Here is a 22,955-nt window from a genome sequence, read left to right as displayed (position 1 = left end):
CTTATTTAGTAATAAGATCAATTGTAGCAGTAAAGCAGGAACCCAAAACCTGCCATGGGGCTCCTCAACGGTACTTTTTGGCTTTTGATGACTTTCCTTGTTCTGGGTTTCCTCTGTAATCACGTGTCTTTTGTGCCCCGGCAAACTTTACTGGAAGGGCAGGTCCGACGCACGAGTCTCTGATCTGGAGGCTGCGGGTCTGACTCGCGGAAGCCTTGGCTTAATGAACGCTTGTGGACGGACCGGATTGGAGTTGCTTTAAGGTGACCAAGGAGAGGCCGGGCACGTCTCCATGCTTAGCCGGCCCGGGAGGGGCCGCTGAGTGATCAGAGCCGGTGCAGAGTGCAGAGCGGGAGGCTCTTCAGCGCTAGCTGCACGGCTTCGGAGCTCCGCCCCGCCAAGCATCGGCCATTCCCCTGCCCCGCCCGACTCCACGCTGACGCGCCGCCACCGCAGCAGCGTCTTGTGTATGTTTCTCTACCCTGTTGTGAACTCAATAAATGGCTCCTGTGAATCAGTGCAAACACGGAGTGCTTCCTCCCTTTGGCCAGCCCCGCGCATCTTGACCTGGCGACAGACGGCCAATGGTAGCCTTGGGATCAGTCGCCCGGGTCACCAGTGTTCCCAAGGGAGCGCCTAGAGGGTTAGCTGGAAAGGGCTTCACTTGACAACGCCACGCTCCCCTCGTGGCGAGCCCGGTAGCAAGCGCCCAACAACGCGCGGAGCCGGGAGGTCCCAGGGAAAAGAGGCCGCTTTTCTGGCTTTCATGCAAAGGGCGCTTCAGTGAGGGCAGCACGAGGCGCCCACCTCCCCGCCCTTTCCGGCTCTCGTCAGCCTTCGCAGGCGTGTCCCAGAGTCTTCAGGGAACAAAGCAGCCTTCCCCATCCCTTTCTCCACGGGGGGTTAACCGAGTCTTATTGCCTCGGAGAATCGGGGGCGGCTGTGAGCGAAGGGCACACTCAATAGGGCGAGGACTATTTTCTGAGGCAGTCTTCCAGTCTCCTCCTCTCGAAATCCTTAATAAAAACTTTCCATCTTGGAACCCGTACTTTGAAATGGTTCCAAGGCAGAAGAGCGGTAAGGACCATGGGGGTTAAGTGACTTGCCCAGGGTCACACAGCTAGGCCAAATTTGAACCCAGGACCTACCTAGCTCTTAATCCGCTGAACCATCCAAACTGTTTTGACATCTACTACTCATTCTTGTGGGGACTGCTTGACACTTGCCATTCTTGAGAATGACGGCAAGGGCGTTTCCCCCTCCTACCCACATCAGCCATATTCTCTGATAATCTGTGGCTGGGTTTCTATAACCACACTTTCTAGAGGTCTCCAGATTTGGATGGGTCTTGCTAATCTCATGGGTTTTCTCCCTACCAAAAGCTGAGAGCAGCCTGCATTTTGATCATGTGCTGCCCTAGTGCACAATAGGCACTGAACATCGATCTGCTTATGCCCCGTATCATACATTGTCCACGAAGATGTCTGCCGAGGCCATCATTTGGCATCAAATGGCCATTGCAATCGGGCACGTTCCTTACCTCCCTTTCTGGGATGGATATGAAGCAACGTTTCATTCTTTCTCGTTGGCTGGAAAGAATGGCGGAGCCTGCCTTGCCTGACACATGCCCGAGTCAACAAGGAAGCATTTTTAGGCAAGCCACAGTAGGAGTGGAGAGAAGGAAGACTCGTATTATCTTAGGGCTCTTTCCTGCTAAAACGTCCACTACTAAGTCAGTCTTGGTTTCCACTTGTGCCATTGTTGGGAGCTAAATTTTTTTTTTTTAATCCCATCTTCTGCCCATCAGGGAAGAAAGAAAAGCAAAAATCCATTCTTTTTTCCCAAAGGTTCCCAACACATGAAAACAACTAGCCGAAGTGCTTTTACTCATTCAAACAACTTACATCCCTTAGCAAGCAGGATACCTTTGCAGGAAGAGGAAAAAGACCGACACCGTATTTAGGAAAGCTCCAGATCATTCTCCTTCTAAGTGCATTTGGCTGTTCAATTCGCTGTTGGATAGATCATCTTTTTAACTTTCATGAAAACGTTTATTTTGTCTTAAGACAAAACCTTCCCCACATACTGTTTCACTTTAATTTCTGGTATATTTGGAGAGAGTGCGGTGGGGAGAGTTAAGTGTATGGGGAGGCAAAAGGAACCAGGGATAGTATTAGGATCTGACGACTCGGGATGCCAGATCTAGTTTTCCACAACTGTTTCTCGAGATGGACTTCCATGAAGCCTCTTTCAATAGGGACAAAACTGTCTTTTTGAAGAAAGATCTCTTTTTTAAGATCTCTGTACTCTGGCCAGCCTAGATAACAATGCCACTTAAAAGCTCAGGAGTGTAAAAAGTATTCATTTATCTCCCTGGGACTCGGGGAGATAAAGCCTTACCTTGCGTCTTGGAATCAATACTGGGTAAGGGGGTCAAGTCCCACATCTGGGCAGATTTGAACCTCGTCTCTGGGCCCAGCTCTCCATCCACTGAGCTATCCAGCTGCCCCCCCCCCCCCTTTTGATTTTCAAACATCTGGCATTTTACAAGTTAGGTTTACAAACTGGATACGGTCAGAGGCTTGGAGATAAGAGGGGATCTAAAGTCCCTTCTAGCTTGAGATCCAGGATCCTAAGGAGGTGCCAAGTACAAACACATAATGGTACGTAAATTATATATATAAATATAAAGAGCAGAGGATCTGCTTGGAGGGGTTTTTCTGCTACTAAAAATTAGCTGTTTCTCCAATTTCCTCTTCACAATATGGGTCACTTAGTCTCGTCTTCAGGAGCTAGCCTAAGAAATCGGAGTCTCACTTTGTGGGATAAAAAACGATACTTGAGTCATAGAGATGGTAACCCCAATGGTACCTCATGACTATATTTTCATTTGTGGCAAAACAGGTACTTTGGAATCTGGTATGATGATACTTAACAGTTCCCATCATACCCATCTCCTTCCTTGCTGGTCAAGAAAGCTTGGTCTTAAAGAGCCACTTCTTCCCTCCACCCCAACCTCACACTCACACTGTAGCCTTGCCTACAGACTCACCACAGGCTAAATTCAAACAAGGGAGTTGACCCATTAACCCCCTTAACTTGAGAAACCTTGTTAGCCCAAGTAGTAAAGCCCCCAAAGGTGTAGATTACAACCATCCTGCCAAAAAGGTGACCCAAAATACGGTGCATTTTTATAGTAAAAATCTCAGGTCTTCCTCAACTCCCAAGTCATTCTTAATCGCACAATTCTGTCTTGCCTCCCTGGTCCTGTTGTGGTGAAAAAATCACCTTTAAAGATTGTTATAATATTAAAGTCGCCAAGGAATTTACTTATGAAATTCCTAAAATGAAACACTCAAGTCAGAATGGAGTTATAGTGGTTTAATCACAACGGGAGTAAGAAAAAGGAGAGGGAGAAGTAGAGAGGAGAAAAGGGAAAAAGGTTAACTCAACCTAAGGAATTTAGGCCCAAAGGGTCAAGGTAGAGAAGAGAATCAGTCCTTGACACACACACACACTCTCTCTCTCTCCCCCCCCCTCTCTCTTCTCTCTCTCTCTCTCCCTCCCTCTCAGTCTCTCTCTCCCCCCCCCTCTCTCTCTCTCCCTCCCTCTCCTCTCTCTCTCCCCCCTCTCCGTCTCTCTCTCTCTCTCCTCTCTCTCTGCCCCCCCTCCTCTCTCTCTCTCCCCCCCCCTCTCCTCTCTCTCTCTCTCTCCCCCTCTGTCTCTCTCTCTCTCTGTCTCTGTCTCCCCCCCCTCTCCTCTCTCTCTCTCTCTCTCTCTCTCTCTCTCTCTCTCTCTCTCTCTCTCTCTCTCTCTCCCTCTGTCTCTCTCTCTCTCTCTCTCTGTCTCTCTCTCTCTCTCTCTCTCTCTCATCTAGCCCTGTCCACAGGAAGTGAGCAAACTCCAGAGGCTGTTCTCTACCTCACTTCCTGCGCCTCACATGTGCCAATGGTGGTTCAAGCTTGGCTTAGGACAGCCCAGGTGGGCAGTCAGTTATTTCTGGTTTGTCATTGACTAGCACATGCAGGTGTGCTGTGGGTGTGCACCATTTTGGGTGCTAGACCAAGCAAGATGGAGATTTTAAAATTCACAGTCCCAACATTTGGTCACTTAAAGATCTTGCACCATATGTAATTGTTACCACCAAATCTCCTTTTATATAGAGGACTGTATCTAATATCGAAACGAGTCTCTTTGGATAGAATATCCGTGCCTCTCTTTATACAACTCCGCTGCCACTCAATGGTTGCATAAATTCTTTTATTTTAGAGTTTTAGTTTATAAAATAAACAATTGTCCAATGGGTGGTTATTCATCTTCAGTTACATCTCTGCCTACGCCCATATGGATATCGAGATAGAGATACACATACACACGTCCCAAGAGAAAGTTTATTTCCACGAGACTCGGAATGAAATCAAACAGATTTATTTTGCTTTTGCAAAAACGACTGGAGAGCAGAGAGGAGGGAGGGGAAGAACTATAGTCAAGAAGACTTAGCTGACAAACCGCTAAACTCCCATTTATCTTTCATTCAATAAACCTACTTTAAAAGTCACCCCAATGGCATAAACATCTGGAAAAAGCACTCTGATAATGTGTATGAATTTGAACTAGATGCCTGAGCAGCAGGTCAGTTTCATTTTACGCCCTCCCCCAATGCTAAATAGCGGAAGGCAATTGTCAAGCTCTGAATACACACAATTTCATGTTAGGAACTGGCACCTCCAGGGCTTCAGATTTCTAGCTATGGCTCTTTCCAAGGCCAAGAAGAGTTACAGTAATCTGAAACTCAAACCGTTGATGTTTATTCTTAAAGCGTGTAAATGGGAGGGGCTCTAGGTGTAGGATAATGCATATATTGACTTTTTGCTTCTGAAATCTTTTGTCCTATTTAATTTTAAAGAGAAGGCTTGTAAAAGTGGAAGTTATTCATAAAAGTGTCATTAAAAGTAAATCCCTAATGCTCCCCCAAGGACTTCTGGTTTCATGCATCATTTCATTTCCCCTTTCCTAAATGCATCTTCAGTTACAAATGGGAAGGATCTTTTTTCTTTAACTTTTACTTGGTCCAATTACAAGGAACATACATTTGGAGCTAGAGGAGGCCTCCGAGATCATCTGGTCCAGCCCTCTAAGAGGTGAAGCAGTTTGCTGAAAATCAGATCGTCGTACAGTGGCAAAACTGAGATTCAAAACCCTCAACCTCCACGGCGCACTCCAGAGATGCCCGGTAGTTTGGGTAGTCTTGGGGAATACTGCCCAGATGCCCTTTCTGACACCTTTGTACCATTTGGTCTTACACGGCAGATACGTTTTCAGTGAATCTTTTTCTCATGCTCTACGAGTCGTGTAGTTTTCTCCAAATAGGGTGTTGTTTGTGTATCTAAATCTCTCTTCTTCCCACAGTACCAGCTAGACCATTTGAACAATTCTCCAGGGTCCCCTTGTACATGCAGGGAATACTTAGAAGGCCTGTAAGGATGCCTGTGATTGTTTAGGAAAGCAATTCCAAATTAAATGTAAATCTTTTCTTTCCCACTAATGCTTGGGTTCTACCAGAGTTTCTTCTTTCACATGAAAGACACATTGAGAGTATGCTATATTTGGGCCTATTATAGAGGAAAGAATCAGGGAATAATGCTGGTTAGTTACCACTAGTTAACTGCGTTACCTTGGGCAAGTCACTTAACCTTTAGGCCTTGGTGTTCTCTTCTGTACAATGAAGAAGTTAGCTTAACTGACTACAACTCGATTCCAAAACACCGTTATCAAGTTGGCAATTTTTGAATCACACGTGTATTTTTCTTATTCTGAATTATTTCCTACAAGGACAAAATTCACTTATATGGCTGGATGCCAGAATTGGCAAGGATAATATTTGAATAAATTCCTCAGTGTAAGAGGCTTCCCATTCCTTCCCACTCCAAGAAAAGGCCACCAATGATGAAATGTATTCTATTCATGACCATCGTGGTGTCTGATAACCAATAAATATTAAAAAAAAAAGATCAAGAAGCAGCTTCTGGTTAATAGTTTTAATTGTACATAACTTTGGGCATACAATTTTCACTATTTAACATTTTGTATAAAATCAATGACAATACACAAGGTTTCCAAATAAGACAATACTTATTAAACTAGCTAGTTTACAAGACATTTTTATGAAGCTTTACCTGAAAAATACCTTAAGGAAAATAAACATTCGCTCTGCCAGTTCCCTCTGATTTAAAAAATATGAATAGAAATATACATTTTAATTTAAAAAAATCAAGACAATGGTTAAATAAGTACTGAACAATCAATTTCACTTGAAAACGTTTTATAACCTATACATGAGTGCACATTAGATAAGAGCCTACAAAATTGCAGTACTTGAATCAGATGACTGAGCTGCTGTCATTTTTTCCCCTCTGTGGATGAGGTAATCTTCTACAGACTATTAAGTGTCCAGTCTTAAAAACAAAAACGTGTGCAGCATTTCCATTTAGCAACATGGAAAATACGATGATCTGGACGGAAGGGGGGGAGGAGGGAACCCCACTCTGCCATTATTGGGTGAAAAGTAATTATGAAAGAGTAAAGAAAAAAGTCTTTAAGGTGGGGCTGAGCAAAAGCAACTTTCAACAAAATTCAAAGAGGAAGAATGGGAGATGGTAGGAGAGAGGATACATGAATGAGAAGAGAAATCGAAGCTATTTTCCCACCAACTTCTTTGAGTAAATGCCTTGTTGCCCAGGGATAAAGGAAATCAAATGAAAGGGATTACCTTGGGCCTTTCTTACAAGAGAATGTCTCCAAAGAAAGCCACTGTTCCACAGTGAGAGTCCGCCTCAAACATGGCGGCCCCAAGCACTCCAGTGAGGAAGACAGCTCTGAACTAAAGCTTGTAGGGAAGAAGCAAGATAGAAATTTTGGAAAAATTTCCCCACGAAAATCCCATGGTGGGGTGGGGGGTTGAGGCTAAATTTTAGGATTAAACAATTGTAAAGTTTAGAAGAGCCACCACACTGGGGGACAAGTAAGGCTACTTGTACTGAGGCAATGCTTGGTGAAACAACTATTCACAGCTAAGTAAAAAAATACGTTCTAAACTATACCTGGCGGATCTATCTGCTCAGGGTTTAGAATTTCATTTTTCTTTCTTTACTTCCAATAAGCAAACCATAACACTGCACAGATTTAATGGTTTTTATTCTGAGAAAAGGAAAAGAATGAGCAAAATAGTTGCTTTCATGACAAAAATAATTATTTCTATTTTATTATCTTTTAAATGTCACTATTTTAGTCCCAAAAGATGGAAGAACGATAAAAATATTCAACTTGTTTAATCATGGAAATGCAAAGTGGTCATAAGAAATCTACAATGCTTTTTAGGGTGATCCAATCTGAACTTCACCCTGGTGGGGAGCAATAGATGGGAAATTTCCCTGACCAATGCAAGTTGGCATCTTTTTTTTTTTTTAATTTTTTAATCCACTCAGGTTCTTTATATAAGATGCCAAGAGGCACTGAGAGGTAACTTGCCCCCGGCAAGTATGTGGTTACAGATTGGACTTGAATCCAGAGCTTACTATTTCTAAGGCTAGTTTTCTATCCACCTCCTCTTCATCTGACATATACTATACGTTGAAGTAGTGCTTCTACAAAATGGGCTTAAAGGGAGAAAGCTTGGAAGACCAGTTTGGTTATATTATGTTTTTGGAGATCAAGAAGCAAAAACAGAGCAGAGCAAAACTACAAAAACTGACTTGTGCCAACAGGAGTCTTTCCAGATGCCTCTTAATCCCTCCACATTCCCCCTCAAACACATGCTCTGTCGGCTGCTTTGTTTGGCACGTACCAGCTCAAGGCATCGGGGCAGCCGACAAAGACAAGCTTTTTAACCAAACTGAGACCTCCAAGGACGAATTCTGGTATGGATGGAGCAAATGAGCATTAAAAGAGGAGGAGAAAAGTCCTTGCTGACATTTAAAGCAGCTAAAATTCAAGAAAGGCCGAGCTGAGGACTTGCTATGGGATGCCCATTTGAAGGCTCAAATGCTGAGGGTGGAAACGCTGCAGCCAAGATCTTTTATTACGAGTCAGAAAAGGACTCGGTCTTGGAGACAAGTTGTTCAGTTTGGGGAGAGGGAGAGCGGAGGTTTTCCCATTTTGTTTTAAAAGACCAACCAATACGTTTAAGAAAGAAATTACAAGTGGTTTGATTTTGCTTTTATCCCTGGTTATTAATAGAGGAGAGTCTTTAGAGAAACGAAAGTAAGAAAACAGACCTGAGTAGAGGGAGCTTAACATTATATTCACTTTTTATAACGATGATTTATTTTCTCTTTCCTTTTTGTTCCCCCCACAGGCTCTGGAGCAGATGACGAAGTAGCCAGTGGGGAAATGATTTTGCCTCTGGGCCAATTAACTTACTAGCCAATGTCCTAGGAGCTATTGCCACTAGTTCCACCCTCAAATCATTAGTCTCAAGGATGGTGAGAAGTATTTTGTGCTAAATTGCAAGAACCTATATCCGAGAGAAGTGCCCCTTGCCCCCCAAATAGAACCATTGCTTTAAAGTTGTTATTTATTATTATATTTTTTGCATTTACAGGCTTTTAATTACAATCATCCTTCAGCCCAGGTAGGGCCTCTTTTTTTCCTTTTAGCAACAGCTCTTAAAAATAAATTAGGTATAAAAATAAACATGGCTGACATTTATTTAATGCATTTGTATTATATTATAAAAGTATCCATTTTCTGTTAAGATTTCAATGGTCCAACTTTTCAAACTGGATTGCCCGAAACTGGTCTAAGTAAAGTAACAATCATTCATTCACTCATTCATGTGCATATGAAAAAAGAAATATGTGAACTCAAGATATTCAAAATATTCTTTACTACCATTAGGCCCCCTTTATTTATAGGTAATAAGATACATCTTAAGTTTTAAATTAAATTTCGGTAATAATTATCTAATATTGACAGAATCTACTCTGCTTCGTTGGATTGAACAAGGCACTATAGAAAGAGTTACATTTTTGTATACCCTAAATAAAGGCAATAAGTGAGATCTCATATTTAACAATAACCAAAATCCATAGATGCAAACCATTAGAGTTTGAATCGAAGGAGATCAGAGAAGACATGGGGGGAAAAGCAATAGCAGAATTCAATTAAAGTGGTACCTTAAGAAAAAAGTTAAAATTCCTTGGAATTTTTGTTTTATAAGGGAAAGAAGTCACAGTATTCTTTTTTAAAAAGAAAGGCTTTCTGCTCATGTTACTGGGCAACAAAACAGTGACGAGTCACAGGATGCTATTGACTTATTAAATGGTTTTAAAAAGGATGAGAAATGAAATTATGCAGCATTTGTACTATTTGAAACCAGTTCTCTCTCTTGGCTTTCTAAAGTCATATTCATTTTCTTTCACTAGTTTTCAAATATTTTCTGAAAGATCCACTTTGTACCAAAACACTTAACAGTGTTTACGAAAGGTTACCAGTTACAACACTTTTTGGTGGAAAGCAAGCAATTTGGTGTACTTGGCTAATTAACATGAAATAATAAAATTACAACAAATTAAAAAAGTACTCTTTCCATAAAGCAGTTTCCTCTTCCATCTTAATACAACATAGTAAGGACAAACAAAATAAATATACAGAAGCCCGCCTCAGATTCTCCATTCCTTTGGAGGCCAAGAGCTAAAAATGATTGCCATCACAATTTATACACATGCACCAAACAGAATCTTGAGTCTTCTTAATAACGGAAGGCTTCATATTTACACCTGAGACTAAATTTACAATAGATTATTTTTGTTTGCTTGCCAAACTTCAAACATTTCTTCACATAGAGATTTTGAGTTCTTTATCAAATTACTGACCTCAAGACTCAACAGTATGAATAAATTCAACTAATTAAACTCTTTGTGTACATTTTCTTCAATGACCAAGTGTTTTAGTTGGAGGCAATTAAAAAAAATTTTTTTTTCTTTTTGTTTGGTCTTTCAAAGAAACTGTGTTAGGTCCTGTTGTTTTCCTTTTCCTAGAGGATTCCTTCAGTTCTGGCCACATTTTTTTTCCTTAACGCAAGACTGTTCTAGTCCTTGGAATGGAGTGGCTACTGTGGGGGGAAAAAGATGGAATGTTTAAAATGATGCATAAAAATGCCCTATATTCACAATACTGGTCAAAGACATATGGCACAACATACCAATAAAGACATTTTTGCCAATATATGCTAAAAAGTATAATAACAATTAAGATGAACAATTATAAGGGTACTGGGGTTGCATATGAAAGGCAAATCTTTTTAAAATGTAGTATAATTATTAACCATAAAGGAAGGAGAGATAAGTGGAGAAAATTATTCAATTCTGCAAGAAAAAGAGCATTAAAACAATTACAATGCCATAATTTGTATTAAGTACATTTCTCATAAAGAATTTCTTTCATCCTTGAGAACCAGACTATGGGAAAAGTAGAAAGATTAATAGAGATAAAGAAAAATTAATTGACTATTTAAAAGGCAGAATTAGGTGACAAATCAAGTAACTGAAAAAGTCCTGACAGCTCCGGCAGTTTCCAGTTTGGAATAACATTAGAATGAAAATCCTGCCATTCTTGGTGAAGTCCACTTTCATCATGGAAGGATGAAGAGCTTTGACTTTTAAAATTCCATAAAGAAAAAGGACGGCACCTCAAATGTTGAGGAATAACTAACTTCCTAGATTTTTCTAATCCCTTCCATCTCAATTCCTTAAATAAATTCCTTAAATAATAAAAAAAAATTCCTTAAATAAACAACAAAAGTTAAAAGCACACACAAAAGCTCATAAAAAGCAAATGCCAAATTTAAGTGAACAATTTAAAGCTCAAATCCTGTCACAAAAAGAACAGATTCTGGAGGACTGCCATCAATATACACGGACTAATTTCACTAGGATAGTTTTTATTTAACTTTCTTAATTTTCATAATCCATCACCTTGGGTCTAAAGTTGTTAGATGTGAGAGGAGCTAAGTTTAAAGGGATCTACTCATCTTGCTGAGCAATCGGTGTACTCCTTACACCTCCTGCCACTGAAATAAAACCATATGGAGACTGTTAAAACTAGATGTACTTTTCTAATCAGAATAGCCAGAAAATTCTAAAGATTCAGATGTTGTACTACTAGAGATTGCTATCTGAGTTCCTGCCACACAAGAGGCAGAGATGAACCATGATATGAGCAATGAAGTAAATATCACAAGTAAGAAGGTTTTCAGTAGAGAAATCTGAAAAATGAAAGCTTTTCAAAATAAAAATTAACAAAGAAATATTTAAATGTTACAGGCAAGAGGACCGCGGACAGTTATTTTCCTTATAACAAGTATGTCGAATCACATTCATTCCATGGCAACATGGATTAATCAAAATAAGAGCAGGAAGTCCCGGGTTTCCCCCCTGCCTCTGATTATATGTGACTGTGAAAGTCAACATCTCAAGGTTCTAGGAATTCTCTACGACAAGGCATTAGAGAGAACGTGCTACCTTGCACTGGCAGAGGGAGTTTGCTCCTCTAAGAACTCCCTATTCTAATGAAATCACAGGTCCATTTTCCCCTTCTGTTCCTAGCATGTCACTACAAATGAATGGCCAGCAAACAAAACCCCACAGGCAAATCGGTAACTATGATGGTCTGGACAGGTAGGCGCTAAAGACTATAGCTAGTAAAAAAGGTAATGGGAATCAATCAAAAGTACTCTTGTATCGGGAAAGAACAAATTTGTACAATGGATGGCTTCTTAGGAGAATCAGTGAGGCCCGAGTCTGACGAAGGGATTGCTTAAATAGAGGATCTATCAGAGAGGATCAAATGAAAACAAGAGGCTGACATGAGACTCTAGAAGACGTCTTAGCATGACAAGATGTGGCCTGCAGTAAAATAAAAGTTTTAGAAAATCAGTGCAAAAAGTCGTTCTATCTCCTGAAGGAGAATTGAAGATGGAGAACTCCTACGCAATGAGCTAACAAATGCGCTTAGTCACTCCCCACGGAGAAGTGTCTGGTATTCCTTCAAGCTGCACGGCAACATGCATTAATCAGAGCAAGAGCAGAAAGACCTGCGTCTTTATCCTGCCTCTGGCATATACTGAACTCATCCCCAGCTGCCACTTCCAAGTCCCAGGACGCTTAGTCAATGAGCCGGCCGCCACGTGGGAAGGCAAATGTCAGTGTAATTGCTCTCCTTCATGTAAATTGCTGCAGTTTTATCAGAAGCTTGTGGCAAGGAACTGAGCTAGCTGTACGTAGAGGGAGGTGGAGGCACACACATTTCTGTGATCGCGCTTGCCATGTTAAACACGGTATTATTCCTCTAGGATGACGCAGGGCTAATGCATGACTTAGTTTTCCTCCCAAACAGATTCGATAATTCTTCATCAGGTTGGCAAAGAAGCTCTCCGAAGTTTGAACAGAGAACGACTTCATAGAGAGAAACACAAAGTGAAGTTAATGACGGAATTACTCTGTAACTAGAGCACCCCGAGGGATGAAAGCCTCACAGACAGAACCGTACCATCAATTTTGGACCCTGAAGAAGCTACTAAAACCTCGGGAAAACAGAGTATAGAATGAATTGGATTTTTAAAGACTGCAAAATATTTTAAAATTCTTACCATACCTATTAGAAGCGCTACTAAAATGAAATCAATTATACACACATTTCCCACTCCAAAATCACCAAGATCTAATCATCGGTTCTTTCCTTTAAAAAAAAAAGATAGTGACTACATTTCACATAAATTATCCACAATATGTCGATGATTCAAGAAATGCAGGCCTATGAATAAAAATGAGTGACACAAATGTGCAAAAAACAGGCAAAGGATTTCTCGTGTTTTGCATCGGGACTTTTCCATTTCAGACTGGCATAATTCCTGCTTTCTATATTCTATTTCTCCAGTGCTCCAAAATATCCTTTCACTGCAGGGCGCAGCCAGCAAACTACATGCAAACTGCTTTGGGCCACTTCAACATTCTTCCTGGAAATACATTCTTCCAAAGTGGTTACTTTAAGCACTCTCAGAACTTGCAAGCCAGAGCTGGTCCACTAGCAGGCTTTGGAGGTGTAAAGAACTGAAAAGCCCCGGATGAAGGGGACACGTATCCGATAGATACTGAGCCATCAAATGAACTGTAGCAAGACCCTAGCTTGAACCAGACTCTTGGGTTCCTTTGACTAACTCTGCTCCTCACCCATGCTTTTGATGAAACAGGAGCTTTCTGCTATACTGCCGGGTTCCTCTGTGTGGGGTGCTCTGGGTAAGGAAACTCTCCATAAAGGATGATCAACTTGTAAATAAGAAACCTGTAGGACTTCCTGGGAGTCCTGAGAGATTAAATGCCCAATGTAGCATCGCTAGTATATGTTAGAGGTGCGAGTTGAACCCAGATATTTCAACCCTAAGACCAATGCTTTTCCCTTCAGCAATACTCCCTCTTGCTTTCTAGATTGCTGTCCTTAAATGGACAAAAAAAGGGAAAAGTTGTCCTGGTTGGCATCACTTTAAAATGTGGGCTTTGAAAGACGTGATTACAATGTAAGTCTTAGTTACAACTTTGTAAGGCCTCCATCAGTGAGTGTGTCTTGTATTTATTTATCTATGATGTAACAAAAAATTAGAATTAGGATTTAGATCTTGCTACAGGGATGTCCTTCAGATTTTTTTACTTCGCTTTAGTTAACAGATCTCTCATCCTTGATATGGCTGTTTATTGCATATTCAAGTCTGGGAATAAGAATACTTTGTGGTAGGAAAAAAATGGAGACATAACAAAAGCCCATTTGGAATGGTGGACGGGAGCATTAGATTTGGAGTCAAAAGACCCGAGTTTAAATTTCCCAATGCCAGAGTGTGATTCTGGGCAAAGCATTTAACTTTCACAACCTCTACTTTTCTTAGCTATAAAATGTGAAAAAGATTGTAATAGATTATCTCTAAAGTCCTTTCCAGTTTACAATAAACAATTTACAAAGCTCATTAAAAATGAGAGTAATAAAAAGAAGGTATCTACATAAAACTGTACTTTAAAAGATCCATTTATATCATCTAATCTTTAGAAATACAGAAATATTGCAGGTCTCATCAGGATGTTACAAAGGAGAAAACTAAAGCACATACTGAGTAAAAAATATTGAGGATGACTCAAGGTGGTATAATTATTAAAGTAGCAGAACCAAGATCTGAATTTAGATCATTTTCTTCAGAAAGAATTGGATTTCCATTCCACCAGCTCTGTCTCACAGTCTATTCCCTCTTCCTTCCCCAAAGGTATTTTTATTCACAAACGTTTCTTTTTTCAACTCCTCTAGTGGTATGGCAAGCACAGAAATCATATGCAAGAGATGATATGAGTATGTTGTGCTGATTTCATAGCAAAGTTTATGTTTAATTATGGGGAGTTGGGAAAAATCGGTTGGCAAAGAGAGGCACGTTGATAAAGGAAAATGCAAATTTCATCATACTCTCCCCCATCAGCTATCCAGTGATTTGGACAATTATGCTTACTGTCAGTATGTGGAAGGAGTTCTTTCAGACTCTAAGAAGGAGCTCTGACATCAGATGATAAGAATCCTTGAGCATAACAATTCCTAACTTTATCACATGTCAAAAACAAGAGCTTGAAGTTTGGTGTCTGGAATCATTTATGAAGGGGAAAAAAAATACATGATACAGCATTAAAAGTTCCAGAAATTAATAACACATTAAAAGAAAAGCAAATTTTAGTACTTTGTTTCTGTTCTGGGTCCCTGGGAATCTACTTTCTCCAGTGGTAAATTCCAATTCCTGTAGTGGACAGAGATGGTCCAAAAAGCTGTGCTAAAAAGCAAAGTATGAATCTTTTTAGAAAGGTAAGATTCTTTCCTCACCTTTTAAAACTGCTTTTTCTTGCAGCAGATCTGGTAGTTCTTTGAAAAATGCCAGAACTGTCAGAAATGTTAGGTTCAGATGTTTTACTGCTCTGAACACTGGACTGAAGAATTACTCTGAAAAGTTGGAAAAAATAAAATCATATGAACTGTAACTGTTTTCAAATGGTTTACAGAAGCCATTTTTTCCCAGCATAAAACATTTTTATTATGGATTGACATGTTTCAAGAAACATATTTGTTCACAGATGCTAAAGCACATTTGATAGCATATGTTCTCTGTAATCAAAAGCATTCTTGATGTCTATGCGTGGTCTAGTAAGCCCCCCTTCTCAGGAGAAAAATCATGCTGATCAGAGCATCTTCTTTGCTGATCTAGTGGGCTCTGCAGAATCTTGCCTTTTAAATTAACAACTCCAAACCAAAGAGAAACAATAGTCACCCTGCGTGTCTACAGTTAATACAACTTCTAATGTTTAAGGGCTTTCACTTTGGTTTCTCAAGGCCACGAAGTCCACAATCACCACGACTACAAACAGTAGGAAACAACGCTAAGCAGTTCTCTTCACTTCTCTCTGGTGGTGAACCTTAACTACGAATGCCTTCTTTAAGTCCTCTCGGTAAACATGGACCAAGTCTGCATTATATCAACCGTTTTTTACTGTGCCCTCAAAGTATGGCAAAAGTAGGAAAGGAAGAACGGGTGAATGACTTGAACATAAAGAAGGAAACTATAAGTAAATTAGGTGAACACAGAATAGTGTACATGTCAGACCTTTGGGAAAGGAAAGATTTTAAAACCAAGCAAGACTTAGAAAGAGCCACAAAATGTAAAATAAATAATCTGGAATACATCAAATTAAAAAGTTTTTGTACAAACAAAACCAATGTAACTAAAATCAGAAGGGAAGCAACAAATTGGGAAACAATCTTCATAAAAGCCACTGACAAAGGTTTAATTACTCAAATTTACAAAGAGCTAAATCAACTGTACAAAAAATCAAGCCATTCTCCAATTGATAAATGGGCAAGGGACATGAACAGGCAGTTCTCAGCCAAAGAAATCAAAACTATTAATAAGCACATGAAAAAGTGTTCTAGATCCCTTATAATCAGAGAGATGCAAATCAAAACAACTCTGAGGTATCACCTCACACCTAGCAGATTGGCTAACATGTTAGCAAAGGAAAGTAATGAATGCTGGAGGGGATGTGGCAAAGTAGGGACATTAATTCATTGCTGGTGGAGTTGTGAATTGATCCAACCATTCTGGAGGGCAATTTGGAACTATACCCAAAGGATGATAAAAGACTGTCTGCCCTTTGATCCAGTCATAGCACTGCTGGGTTTGTACCCCAAAGAGATCATAAGGAAAAAGACTTGTTCAAGAATATTCATAGCAGCACTCTTTGTGGTAGCCAAAAATTGGAAAACAAGGGGATGCCCATCAATTGGGGAATGGCTGAACAAACTGTGGCATATGTTGGTGATGGAATACTATTGTGCAAAAAGGAATAATAAAGTGGAGGGATTCCATGGAGACTGGAACAACCTCCAGGAAGTGATGCAGAGCGAGAGGAGCAGAACCAGGAGAACATTGTACACAGAGACTAATACACTGTGGTACAATCGAAGGTGATGGACTTCTCCATTAGTGTCAATGCAATGTCCCTGAACAATCTGCAGGGATCTAAAAAAAATACTATCCACAAGCAGAGGACAAATGGTGGGAGTAAAAACACCCATGAAAAGCAACTGCCTGACTACAGGGGTGGAGGGGATATGACTGAGGAGAGACTCTAAATGAACACTCTAATGCAAATACCAACAACAGGGAAATGGGTTTGAATCAAGAACACATGTGATACCCAGTGGAATCGCGCGTGGGCTATGGGAGAGGTGGTGGGAGGGAGGGGAGGGAAGAAAAGAAAATGATCTTTGTTTCCAATAAATAATGTTTGGAAATGACCAAATAAAAATAAAAAATAAAAAAAGACCACTAAAAAAAATTTTAAAAAAGTAGGAAAAAAAAAGTAGGAAAGGAATAGAGACAGTCTGGACCTCCTGGTTCACAGGGATGGGGAATTTCTGTCAGGAAAACCCTGTCTCTAAAGTGATTGGCGCCTTGTCTTAGAGGGCTGCCCACATCACTGACAGGTTAAATGACTTGCTCACGGTTATACAGCCGGTAGATGTGGGAACCAGGGTTTGAGTCCAAGTCTTCCAAGCTCTGGGATCAGCTTTCTTTTCACTACGTCCTTCTGCCTCTCTTTATTAGGACACGCAGTAAGGGGCTAAAATCGAGGTATAAACGTTGGGCTACTTTAAAGAATTTGGTTTCTCAATAAATGCAGCTTAAAAACAAGCAAAAAACAAACATGTCTTCTACTTCAGAAGCCCAGACAAGGTAAGCATTTAATAATGGGAATAAAACATGCTTTATATTATTGTAGCAAGGAATGGAATGGTGGCTCAGAGAAGAATAGAAAGTGATTCTGTGCTTCTCATTTCATGACACTCCAATAATGGGCTTTGGGACCCAGGACCCATTTAGGAAATCTAAGCATCCAAGGGCATTGGGTTGCTTAGCTCAAATACTGATTTTAATAACAAAAAAGCTTGGATTACCTGGTGCACTCTCATTATTTTGCACTCCAATAGTGATAACTTCCAAGAATATGTGTACACACACATACACACACACGCGCGCACACACACATGTGATTTCATTGGTGTAGGGAATGCTCTAGCTAAGGAAACTCGTACTAATCAATTCAGATTGCTCTCTTTTTCTGTAACGAATAGTCTTAGGAAAGCTCCCTGGGGCACTTGGAAATGAAATGGCTTGTCCAAGGTCAGAGGCACACCTTAAAACTTGAAGCTGCTTTCTATGGAATGTGGCACACTGACTTTCTAGGTTGATGCTTTTAATGTGTTGAGCAATAAATACTGGTCAAGACACGTCCCTCAATCCTAACCGTTTCTCTCTCCAATTCATGTTGAATGTTAATGTACTGAACCCAGTTCCAATTTAAGAATAATCCAGGAATCTGGTGGTTTTTTCTGTGTGTGTGTGTGTATTTTTTGTGACTGTGGTTAAAACATTATCAAAAGTAGTTACTGCCTCTAAAACCCAAGAAAGATGAACTCCTACAGCGTTAGCACTTCTTTAACTACAGTGCAAAGCAGATCAGCAGGGTAATCAGCCAAAAGACAAGCTCCCACTGCTACTGCTGACAGCATGTGTGCTTTGCTTATAAAAATCATTAGAAATCTGTCAGAGTTTCTCAGGGATTATCTAACCCATTCTATGACTACACCAATACTGTAACAAGAAAGATTATGCCATTTTTCGTGACAGCTTTCCAGGAGAGGACTAACATAAAAGTGGAATAAAATGCGTTGTTTTCAGTGAATAAGGCAGGGCCTGAAATCATCCTTCTTAAAATATTTCTTCCCTAGTTCCAAGGAAGATGAATTGTGAACTAAGTGGTCAGTAACTGCCCTTCAACTGATTTGGAATTAGTCACAGTCAAGTCACCTGAGCTGACTTTTCAGAAAAAAAAAAATCACAGGACACAGAACCCTAATCAGACAGTTAAACAGGGTACCACCAGTCTCAGCCAAGAAAGCATACTTGTTTGTTCATTCCCCTGCCTAAATAAGGTATGAGAAAATGTTTAGTAACATGAGGGTGGGGAAAGTACATAAATAATAGTTTTGAATCATATTGCCTTTTTAGGAAAAAATGAGTCTTGGCTAGTCAAGTTATCAAGTAGTTCATCATCTCTTAATAGCATTTACAATATCCGGAGTCCACCTACAAATTAAGAAATGTACAGGCTTAGTAAGAGTAAGATTTTCAAAAAGCATCTGTGGTATCTCTATCAATTGTCCTTTCCTCAGTCAGTATAAGACTTAGAACTTTGCCACCCCAGGTAAATTCTGCCAACCAATGAATCGATAAACATTTATTGAGTACCTACTATGTGCCGTGCACTGTGCTAAGTGGTGGGTAATTTACCACATTATATGAGTTTTCCTCCTCAGAGAATTTGTTGTCACCAAACAATAGTTATTAGATCCATAGCTTATGCCACACGTGAACTTCCACCTCTATTGATTATATCTCTACGATCTCTCTGACTCATCACTTGTTTCTTGCAGTGCCATAACTTTGATATAAACCTCGCAGCGCGTCTTCCCGATTCTAGTCTCCTCCTACTTTAATCCATTCCCACTACTGCCAGATTAATTTCTTTGATGCATCGATGGGACATCCCAGCTCTGTTGAATACTCTCTCATGATGCCTTATTGCCCATTGAATAAGATCCAAACAACCTTGCAGACTGGCATTCAGCGCCTTCCCAAGCTGAGGGTAACCTTGCTTTTCTAGGTTCATGCTACGCCTCTCGTTGTGATCTAGCCCAGGGGGGCGATCTGGTCTCCCTGCATACCTCTTGCCCTTTCTTGCCTCAAACCTGTTTCCTAGTCTGGGACGGGAACCTCTACTGATCTCCACCTACCGTGGACCATCGGAAGCCTATTCACCTTTTATAGCCAAAGTCAAAAGCCACTTCAAGAAGCCTTCTCTGACCCTCTCCACGGCGAACGCCTTCCTCGCCTGTAGAATGTTATTTGTGTCCTCATACATTTGACTTTCGTGTTGAACTGCGCTTATTTGCCCGTCGGTCCTGCCCGTGTCTCATTTCATCCGTGAATTCTCTCCTGGCACGTACTTTGGCTGAGGGAGCAGCGTGGTGCTCGCGACCGTCGCTCAAGTCAAGTCGCCGACACGCTTCCTTCAAGGTCTGCCTCCCACTGTCAAACCAAAGCCGTGCTCGCCACGCTCATGTTTACTGTCCCCTTCTGTCCTCACCGGCCTCATCCCCGAGGCTCGGTCAGCCACCCTGGGAGGCAAGGCATTCACTACCTTCCGCGCCACATCAGGGATCATTCATGTGAAAGTGCTGCTCCCAGGGGAGAAGTCAAAGGCTTCTCGCCCTCTGTGGTAGCCCTTCTATGTCCACTGACAAATAACATGGCATGGAAAGAGCTGGTGTATTCGCCATTCTATTGAGCCAGATTGAACTAACAGAAATTTCTGAACAACCATAACTGATGTTCAGGAATGACCGTGAAGAAATCAAGTGCTTGACGGGGCTGCCCTTTGGAACAAGGAAAGATTAAGCTAGAGTCAGGAGAGTTTTAGAGGCATTTCCTTTTATGCAAATTCTTGGAAAACTGGTCATCCAGGCCATACAGGGTTCTCCTACTCAGGACACCCTAATCTCTGTAGCATGGTATAGAGAATAGAAGATTGTTCTTGAAAGCCAGTAAAGTCTAGGTCCAAATCCCACCTCTGATACATAAGCACTGCTTTTGTGACCCTAATTTCATGAGGAGATTCTGGTCTAGATGAGTTAAATATACTTTCTTCACCTGAGAGTTCCTCCTGTTAATTAAAATACCAGTACAGTTTCCCATCCTAATTTCTAACTATGCCAGATCATAGTTTGCTACAAAATAAAATGCCTATCAGAAAATAGCAGCTATATTACTGGTGGAAGCAAATAACTTCATCTGCCATGAGTATGATTAGAAGATGACTGAAGTGGTTAACACTTTATTCCAGGCCTAGAGGGCCAATGGATGATGGATCTCTCAACCTTACCAAATGGGAAGAGATAGCTTCTTCAAAGAAGAAGAAAAAGACAGCCCAGAGGGCTTAAAGGTTGGAATTTAGTAAGAAGTGCAATAGGAACTCCTTTAGCACTTATAGCAGCCATGAAAAGAACCACATGCTGAATTTGGAAAAAGAGGATCTGGTTCAAATCCCTCTCCTGTGGGAGCCTCGATAAGTCACTTAATCACTCACATCCTCATTTTCCTCCTCTGTAAAATGAAGATAACACGATCTGTAATTGAAGGCTTTTGTGAGAGTCAAATGTAAGGAAGGTGCTTGACAAACCTCATGATGTCATACGTTTCAGTCATTATCTCGGGTTTAATGTTGAGTAAACAAATCTGAGAGTTTACACTGACTTGGCCAGACTTCAACATATAGTGTCAGAGCTGACATCTGCACTCTGGCCTCCCAACGTAGACTCCGGACTTAAGTGTTCCTCACTAATAAGTAAGAGTTGAAGGGAAATTATGGCCAATGATAGACGTGAAAAACCAGAAATGACAACACTCTACCTCTTTTACTATCTATGCATCTTTGAACAAAAGAACTGCTTATATTTGTAATAGTGAATACATAAAAATAAAAACCGACAGTTATCTGCAAAATGAATGTAGACCAGGATTTTAAAATACAGACCCTCTAGATATTTTGAAAGGGTCTAGAAATATCAAACAAAAGCCAGGAGTGGTTTTGGAAGACAAAAAGCTACTAAAAGAAGGATCTTTCACGATGAACTCTATTTTCTACTTCATCAAGTTCCACAATAGTAATTAAAAAGTTGCAGCTTGGACCCTATATCTCCCTACCTTCTTTATGGAATAGATGAGAAGCTAATTTGTTCATAAAATTTTTCTCTTGATTGAAGGATTCTACTTCATCTTTGGAGCAAAAGATCTTGGCTTAAGTGAAGCCCACGGTGGGAAAGGTCAGAGATCTTAAGAGAAGTCATATCTGAGAAATCAAGATTGACAGAGAAGACCCCCAGTCTCATAGGAGATAATTTCTATTTACTATTTTCCCTGAGAACTCTGGCTTAAATTCAGACCAGATTAATCTTCTGTACAAAGAGTCTTGCTTCCTCACTGCCAAGACTTTCTTTTGAAGTTGATTTTCCAGGTGAATGTTTATTCCAATAATAAATCTTTCAGAACATCTTTATGAAAATAACCCTTTAAGGAAAGTATGGGAGAAGGATGGAGGTGGTGGGGGGATGCAGTAGTCATCTTCACATGACAGCCCACACCCAATCCTGTGAATCATGTTCCTCTGAATCTTCTTTTCTTCTTGCTTTGATTTGATAGAAAGTATCAAAAAGTTGTACCTATTACAATTCCTCCAAGAGAGGGAAATAGAATATTTAGACTGGGGAAAGAAAACAAGTAAATTTTAATAAAGAGAAAGCACTGAGGCTGCAGTGTGGTCAAGAGACTAAATTGTCATAATGACTGGAAAACAGCTTTTAAATGGCAAGATGAAGGGCTCCTTGGACTTGCTTTTTATTAGAAAAATCAATCAACCATGTAATAAAATGCCAACAGGAGAATTCTTCTCATTGAACTAGGAAGACTTGAGGTATGCAAATTAAAGAATAAGATGGATAAAATAAATTGCACAAACACATTTTAGAAGAAAATCAAAATTAAAACTAACTTCATTGAATGAGTATGGGATGAGACAAAAATTATCATTGTCCTTATTTTCAAATTGTTATTTCATCTACTTATATTTTATTTCAAAAACAAAATCAAGAGAGGGATCTTTTAAATGTCCTGTTATTAAACCCTTCAATCAGTTGACATGAACAGTTTTCACCAACACCCAAAAGAATCTTTAAAAAATGCAAATCAAATTAACCTTTACACAAAGCCAGGAGAGGGAGAATATGGGTAAACACATGCATCATGAGAAACATACTGGACACCAAAAAGTGAGTAATAGTAGAGAAATGGAATGGGACACTTACACAGTGGCTATCTGTCAAAGGGTCCTGATGGTTACTAGGTTCTTAAACCATCTAGACAGAATAGCAGGATGGGAAGAATGCAGTCACAAACAATCCACCAGATGACAATACTACATAGTGCAGAGGTCAGCACAGCTAGGATACATCTAGAAAGGGGTTGGGGAGGAAAAGAACAAACGTTCAAATTGGGAAGCAAAAACAAAAACAAAAAAGTAAGGTGAATGTGAATCTTAGCCCCTTGGAAATTTGGGGTAAGGGAGAAGTGATACAAAGAATAAAAGAAGTTGAATGTGATTTTGACATTTCTTATTTTAAAAAAAATGATTTCATCATTTTATTTGGAGACAACATAAAAAGGAATAGACTAATTCCCAGAGCTAAGGGGAAAAAAAGCCCTCAGG

The 22,955-nt window shown here is 40.3% G+C and overlaps 1 protein-coding gene across 6 annotated transcripts in view; it reads right to left on the bottom strand.

Annotated features, from left to right (window-relative positions):
* Positions 1 to 6,023: 6,023 nt before the first annotated feature.
* The window catches only part of CDC14B (cell division cycle 14B), a 102,348-nt gene continuing 85,416 nt past the window's right edge, over positions 6,024 to 22,955 (bottom strand). For 4 of the 6 annotated variants that reach the window (XM_007497936.3, XM_016423782.2, XM_016423783.2 and 1 more), the window contains 2 exons: positions 14,902 to 15,018; positions 6,024 to 10,111 (listed from right to left, as the gene is read on the bottom strand). In XM_007497936.3, coding sequence (XP_007497998.1) covers positions 10,072 to 10,111; positions 14,902 to 15,018 — 157 coding nt within the window. In that variant the 3' untranslated portion in view covers positions 6,024 to 10,071. Of the gene's footprint in view, positions 10,112 to 14,901; positions 15,019 to 22,554; positions 22,701 to 22,955 lie in introns of all 6 variants that reach the window. The other 2 variants (XM_007497937.3, XM_007497938.3) reach the window with 2 other exon arrangements.

The sequence above is a fragment of the Monodelphis domestica genome, chromosome 7 (assembly GCF_027887165.1).
Source record: "Monodelphis domestica isolate mMonDom1 chromosome 7, mMonDom1.pri, whole genome shotgun sequence".
Classification (NCBI taxonomy): Eukaryota; Metazoa; Chordata; class Mammalia; order Didelphimorphia; family Didelphidae; genus Monodelphis; species Monodelphis domestica.
The sequence above is the reverse complement of the archived record's forward strand: the minus strand, read 5'-3'. Positions and strand labels throughout refer to the sequence as shown.